This window comes from Fringilla coelebs (genome assembly GCF_963513975.1).
Source record: "Fringilla coelebs genome assembly, chromosome: 2".
In the NCBI taxonomy this organism is placed as follows: Eukaryota; Metazoa; Chordata; class Aves; order Passeriformes; family Fringillidae; genus Fringilla; species Fringilla coelebs.
This window is the reverse complement of record NC_140029.1, coordinates 86,930,923-86,938,192: the sequence shown is the minus strand read 5'-3', so window position 1 is coordinate 86,938,192 and position 7,270 is coordinate 86,930,923. Positions and strand designations below refer to the sequence as shown.

The 7,270-nt window shown below is 48.0% G+C and overlaps 1 protein-coding gene across 1 annotated transcript; it reads left to right on the top strand.

The window, feature by feature from the left end:
- Positions 1–218: 218 nt before the first annotated feature.
- On the top strand, positions 219–5,838 carry M6PR (mannose-6-phosphate receptor, cation dependent). The gene is made up of 7 exons (XM_084226176.1): positions 219–400; positions 1,829–1,999; positions 2,187–2,359; positions 2,450–2,559; positions 2,758–2,888; positions 3,434–3,560; positions 4,103–5,838. Exons 1-7 carry the CDS (start codon positions 336–338, stop codon positions 4,223–4,225), a joined length of 900 nt encoding a protein of 299 aa, XP_084082302.1. The 5' UTR covers positions 219–335; the 3' UTR covers positions 4,226–5,838.
- The last annotated feature ends 1,432 nt before the right edge of the window (positions 5,839–7,270 follow it).

Genomic DNA, 7,270 nt, shown 5'->3' with positions numbered 1-7,270 from the left:
CTCCTCTGTGCCCGCCCTCGTCATTCATTGGCAGAAAGGCGAGTGGGGGCGGTGCCTCCGCGCTGAGGCTCATCGCCCATTGGCTGACGGAGAGGAAGTGGGCGTGCCGCGGTGCGCCCCCGGCCCTGCCCGCCTTTCCCCCGCCGCGCATCATTCGCTCCGAAGCGCTCCTGGGCGGGCGATCCCGGCCGCTCCCGCGCTCCCATTGGCGCCGGGCCCCAGTTCCGCCACGCTCTTCCCGGCTTCCGGCTCGCGGGGCGGGCGAGGGAGCCGGTCGGGACGCGGAGGAGGCCGGTGCCGCCCGTGCCTGTGGTCCCCGCGCCGCCCAGCATGGGATGTGCGTGAGCCGCGGGTCTCTCTTCCCTGTGGGCGGCGGCGCCTGGTCCCGGGGCGGCCGCAGGTGGGTGCGCGGCGCTGGGGAGGTGCGGAGCGGGCGCAGCGAGGCCGCGGGGCGAAGCCCTTCTCCGTCCCGGGCGGGTCTGGGGCAGCAGCCCCCGGCTGGAGGAGCCCGGCCGGGCCGCTCCCAGCGAAGCAGCGAGTTCCCGGGAGAAGCGGTGCCCGGGGCTGAGGGCAGGTCCTGCTCTTGGCCTCAGGAGCGAGCAGTCACGAGCCCTCGTGTCACGGGCTTCCTCATTTCGGTGACCGCGCACTGCAACAGATTGCCCGTGGAGGCTGCGGAGTCTCCCTCACTGATATATTCCAGAACCGTCTGGACACAGTCCTGTGCCATGTGCTCCAGGGCGACCCTGCTTGAGCAGGGAAGTTGGACCGAATGACCCACTTTGGTCCCTTCTGGCCTTACCCATTCCGTGATTTCTGCGTTTCTAACCTTCTTTCGGTGTCCCATGGCGAACAGAGCCCCCGCCCAGCGGCTGTGAGCTGTGGCGGTGGACGCCGCAGGGCTCTGGGGAAATCATGGGTTCACTCAGAGGGCTCTGTGCCCGCCTGCAGCCAGCTGCCTAATTAATGGAGGGCCTGCTTTCCACCAGCCACTGCAGCTTTACCCAAATCTGCAGCACAAGAAGCAGAGGGAGATCTGTTGTACTGCTTTGTTTGGCTGGTGCCATCATTGAATGTTTGTGATTTTAGCATGAACCTGAAAGCCAAATCTTAAAGATTATTATTATTGTTGTTATTACTGTTATTATTGCTATTATTATTAATTATTACTGTTATTATCTTCATTACTGCCTTGTTGATTGAATCTTGTGTAGGATGCCTCGCTTTCTTCCTTCCCTGGTGGAAACTGGGAAGGAAAGGAAGAAAGAAACTGTTCTGTGAAGTTGAAGTTTAGCATTATTAATGTCTTTCAGATTTTCAGCTGGGGTACTGGAAAGATCATTATAAAGATTAAGGCACTTGAACGAACAGAGCCTGACTAATCACAGTGGCTCTTCCCTGTGAGCTCTTTACACGAGAGCTGTGAAGATGATTGATTAGAGGCCTCATAAATAATTTTCTGCTGACTGGCTTCTCAGTGCAATGCCATAACAAACAGTGAATTATGCCTGAAATTTACTCCAGTGTTCAGTCTGCTGGACTTTGCTCTGGCAGCTAATTAATGTGCAGCACAACTTTTTGTGGTCTCAAGGCAAATTGAGAAGAGAGCCCCAAATCAGGCCAGTGAATTGTCCTTGGCTGCACTGGAGATTCAGATTTAGTGTCTCCTGTGAACTGTGAGTTGTTTCTAGATTTCAACTTCTCCTTTTTGCAGTCAGGACTGAGGAAGTGGCTAATCATTGACTCCATGACCCTGAAGTTAGTTTGCAGGGGGCTAAAACTAATCCTTTGTGAAGTTAATCCTGTGTTCTCTGTGGCATGTGTCCAGGATGTCTCCACCTTGCCATACCTCTGCCTTGCTGCTGGTCTTTGTGGCCTTGGCTGTAGCAGGGGCCGAGCAGTCAGAAGAGAGGAGCTGTGATGTGGTTGGTGATGAGAGCAGTGAGTCGCAGATGGAGAGAGCCCTGCTGAAGAAGCTGGAGCCCCTGAGCCACATGAGGTACAGCACCCTGCAGGCCTTGAAGCTGCACAGTGGACCATGGGGAAGGGAGGATTTGGGTCAGGCTGCAGAATGGACTCCCCCTGTTAGTGTGGTCTCTGATGGGCTTCTGGGTCTGGAGTGCCCACTGCTCTGAGTGTTCTTTGTAATCCAATGGGCTGTCTCTTCTGTCTTCTCCCTGCTGCAGGTTTAATGTGACTGTGGAGAAGGGCAAAACAGAAAACTACATCTACCATTTCAGGGTGTGCAGGGAGGTCAACAGCACCTCGCACGACTTCGGTGGCCTGGTGCAAACAGACAGACAGAATGGAAAGACCACGGTGATAGGAAGAATCAATGAAACCCAGGTCTTCAATGGAAGTACGATTCCACTCAATGCTTGGCTTACTCAGTAGCTGCCTTTCACCTCCTGATCTGGATCTGTAGCCTGTATTTTTTCTCTCCTGGCAGGTGACTGGATCATGCTGATTTATAAAGGAGGTGATTCATACGGCAGGCACTGCAGTGGTGAGAAGAGGCGAGCTGTGATAATGATTTCTTGCAAGCGGGGAGTGACAGCGGTGAGTGACACCTGGGGTGAGAGAGCATCAGGGGCACCAGACCAATGGCTGGTTATGAGCAGAGGGCTTTTGAAGGGACAGTGAGCTGGCCTCCAGTGTCTGGTGCCCAGCTGCACCAACAGTGATAAAACTGTCTCCTGGTGAAGTTCAGTGTGCATGGGCATGTTTTCACATGACCTCACTTTTCTCACATTGCAGAGTTCATTCAGCATTATTTCTGAAGAGCGGGAAAAGGAGCAGGAGTGTTTCTACCTCTTTGAAATGGACAGCAGTGTGGCTTGTCCAGCTGAGAATTCCCACCTCAGTGTTGGCTCCATTCTACTAATCACGTGAGTCATTTGAAGAGCTGTTTGTGCCTGAGTCATAATCTCCAGTGCTATTTAGAAACGTAGCAAATGCTATAGTAAGACTAAATTACTGCAGTGTATTTTCCCACAGCCACCATTAGATGTTACTATGCCTCTGAGCTTTTTGGACAAAAGCTCTTGCTCAGGGCACGATGCTGGGCTGGCCTGTTCCCAGTAAATGTTTTCCTTCATAGCTTACAGACAAGTGTACTGAAGCATGAGAGATTTGACTTCCTAAAATTATATGATGGCTCTTTGCCAGAGCTGGGAACTCAGACCAGGAGTCTTGACTCATTTTCTGTGTTTGTGCTTAGAGGCACTACTTCACATAATGCTGCTAAAAGATTTATACAAGCAGATTGATAACTTGGGAACCTTTCATGGTCTGATTTCTGTTTACAGCTCTGTCCTTGAGTGGTGCTAGCATTGTTCCAATGCGAATGTAAGGCAGGTGGCTGGCTCAAAAAAGATTTTCTACCGGATTTCCTTGGCTTTGATTTTTTTTTTTTTTTAATTCTGCCTTTTAGGTTTGTGTCACTGATTGCAGTCTACATCATTGGTGGGTTCCTCTACCAGCGCCTCATTGTGGGAGCAAAGGGCATGGAGCAGATTCCTCACTTTGCCTTCTGGCAAGATCTGGGCAATTTGGTGGCAGTGAGTAAAAATTCTTATCTATTCTCAGCCTGGCCCATGTTAGGAGAAAAAGGCATTGACTCAGTGGTTTGGGTAGACCTACCACCAGGGTGGAGTACTTTGAAGCAGAAGAGGGTATCTGTTTCCTTTTTCTTCAGTATGCCATTTTTTAATCCTTGCTGAGGCCAATTCCCTGCCTCTTTCCTGCAACTGCTCCATAACAAAACTAGGACATGTGCTCCTCAGGGGTTAACATTTTCCAGGTAGAAATGTTCACCTGGGGACTGTGAAATGCTTACTTCTGACTGAAATCCTTCCTTGGTCATTGTAGGCAGTGCTATTTATCCTTCATACTTGCCTTGGCCTGATGTTGCTGCATAACTGTCCAGAGCTTTTAGTGTAGGATGTTTTTTATCCTCAGGTTTTGGGGAGATGTTTCCAGCAGCACAAGGATAGGCATAATCCCTTAGCAAAAGAGAAATGGCAGGAGCTGCTTTGGTTTGCTTTGGATGCTGAGTCAGTTGCACACAGTCTGATGCTGGTGCTGTGTCCTGTGCTCATAGGATGGCTGTGACTTTGTGTGCCGATCCAAGCCTCGGAACGCGCCAGCCGCATACCGCGGCGTGGGGGATGACCAGCTGGGAGAGGAGTCAGAAGAACGGGATGACCACTTGCTGCCCATGTGATAGGCTTTCCACACCAAGATCTTTTTCTCCCCATCTCCCCAGTGCTTGTTTAGCCAGGTGCCTCCCAGCCAGTTCTCCTTCTCTCACTTCTGGTTTTCTTTACACTGTTTGCTTCCGCTGTCTCCGGTGTGTCAAGTCCCATGGATGCCTCTGGATGTGAACAGCACTGGTTCCTAATGGCATGTCTTATAAATATAATGCTGGGTTGGGTTTTAAAAGTGCAGCAGAGCTCAGGGGAGAAGTGTTGACAGTTGAGCAGAAAACAGCAATATGAGTGTTCAGCACTGAGCAGGAATGGGAGCTGAATCACTAAGAGGAAAAAAGGGGCATGGATGGGTGCAGAAAGGGAAAAAGGCTATGGGTTAAAACAGCTGACACTGTAAAAGGGATATTCTGTGTATTTTTATTTTTTTCCCTAGGGTTTACAGGATCTGTAAGACACTGGAATTATTTTTCTCTGAATGCATTTTCAGCTTTTCTAGCTTCTGCGCTGTTATACAATTTCTGCCAGTACAACTGGCACAGAGTGCTCTATGCCAGACTCTGGGGGTGAAGAGGCATTAGCACCTCTGCAATCTTTTGTTTCCTTAATGGCAGTGGTGTGAACTTATCAACAGTTTCCTTCAACAGCTGTACAGGGATGCATGCCATCCTCTTACACTGGAGAGAGGCAATGCTGAAAAACCATAGGAGTTAAATGGAGTCAAAATATTGACTTCAGTCAAAGTATTGACTCAGTCTTCTCAATCAGTGAGAAGCAAAAGGAAAATATGTGCTGCTAAGGAAAATGAACATTTGATGAAACTGAAAGTGACATCAAGACAAAATGAGACAGGTAGCTGCCACTTGAGTTCTTACACAGGCTTCCTGAGGTGACTGCCCACACACCTCAGTCACTGTCAGCATTGCGATTTCACGTTCCCCAGAAGTTCCTTGTTTTGCAGAGGGTTTTCCTATGAAGCCATCAGAATCTATTTTTATATCAAAGGAACCATGGAAGTCCTGGCTAAGAATGCTAACACACTGAGAACTGCATAAGGGACACTTACATGGTCAGCTTTTATAAATCACTGTCTCCTTAAGCATGGTGCAGGCCAGTCTTAAGACACTTGCCCTGCGCAGATGGTACTTAACATACTGCCACTGGCTGGGAGTGAGAAAGACCTTCTCTTTGGGCCCTGGTGAAAACCAGGTACACTTGAGTTGTAGACTTAATGGGAACCTTCAGGAACTTCGCACCTTGATTCTAAATTGCTTTTTATTTGAGAGGCTAGACTGAGCAATCCCATTCTACCCCACGGTGTGGACTGGCTGCCAACTGCCCTCAGTCTGGGGGGTAGAGACTGAATAAGCAAGCCACCACTGTGTTAACAGCAGAGTACAGACAAGGTTTATGTATTTTTAAGACACTGAGAGAAAAGGAGTGGCCCTGCTTTCTTTCTGGGTTTGGAGTGGGCAAGCAATTCCTGCTTTCTTTGACGTTTGTTACAGTCTCAATCTTTCTCATAACATGGGAAAAATAGGAAGTCAGTAAGTCCGTTACTGTTTTCATGGTGGTGTCTAAGGTAATTTTTTTTTTGTACAAAACACAACTTTCAAAAATAAAGTGACCAAAAAAACCTGGTGAAGTGTTGTGCTGATGTAGCAAGAGCTTGCTTTGGTGCCAGAGCACCTTTTTTCTCACCCAGAAGTCAAGGGTCCTTTGTGTGTGGTGCCTTGTGCCTGAACTCTTGCCAGCAATGAAGACATTCTTGTCAGTTCATTGTTTTTGCTGCCACCTTGTTTCACTCCAGGTCCTCTCAGGCCTATGAGGGAAGGCTAACCACATCTTTCAAAACTGAAACTTTAGGGGCTCAGAATGGATGGATTATGCTCTGAATTTTTCTGCAGAAACAACAGTCAAAAATAACTTAGTGATGAGGTTTGTACTTTCCAAACACTCGGGAGTTAAAAAGCAGCCAGACCTGCAAAGCCTGATCAAGCATTTTTTTATTAAGAACACTGAACATGAAATGAAGAAGTGAAGCCTTCCCATTTGACTGAAATAAAATCCAGTCCTCAGGAGCAGCTGGTAACAGTGGCAGGCTACCTGTCTGCCTACCCTGCCAAGGTCAAACTAAGCAGGAGTTGTACCACACCCAGCCTGCTGAGGATAAAATGGTTTAATGGCAGCCTTCCTCTGCTCACTGCTGATTCTAACCTCCCCCTCCCCTGTCCCCAGATTACATCAGACCAAACTGTGGTACCAGGGTGCAAGCAAGCACAGGCAGCTTCCTTTGGGCCTATTTGCATTCACAAAGCCTCAGAAGTCTTTTCACATGAAAAAGGATGTCACAAAAGTGAGATTCAGCAGCACAGTTAAGACTAGGAAGCTGCTGCCATCTAGTAAGCACTTTCCTTCCTCTTTTTCTAACAGGTCAATAAAGAGCCCATTTTAAAGGTCTCTAATGTTTTCCTACCTATGCTATAAGGCTTTCTCTCATGGCACTACAGCTTTCCTGCAACAGTATTTAACACAGAGAACGGTCTTATGTTTCACTCAAATATTCATGTGAAAGTTCTGAACACAGAAAAGCTGAGATACATGGTTTATAACACCATCTTGCTTTCAGGTATTTGGCTCTAGAGAGCACTTACCTCTTCACAGTTTGTGTAACTCCTTCAGGTGTTTTGCCTGTTTGAAGTAGAGGTGCTTGTGGAAGAGAATAACTCTGCCCAGGTTTTCACCTTTGGCAATTTGGCTACAAAACTGCAGAATACCACATTTGGTCCTTAAAAAAATACAACAACTAAAGAACCCCTAAGCAAACCTGGAGGGGCTGAGTAGGATAAAATCAGTCTGTAACATAAATTCTACCCGTGAGAAATGAGAAGTCATATTAAGAGATCAGTATTCAGTTCTTTTAGGGTGTGTGTTTGGTGTCTTGTAACTGAGAAATACTTGTTTTACAACACAAAAAAAAAAAAACAAAAAAAACCCAAAAAACCAACAAAAAAAAAAAAAACCCAAACAAACAAAAAAAAAAGCCTGAGGCAAGCAGTACA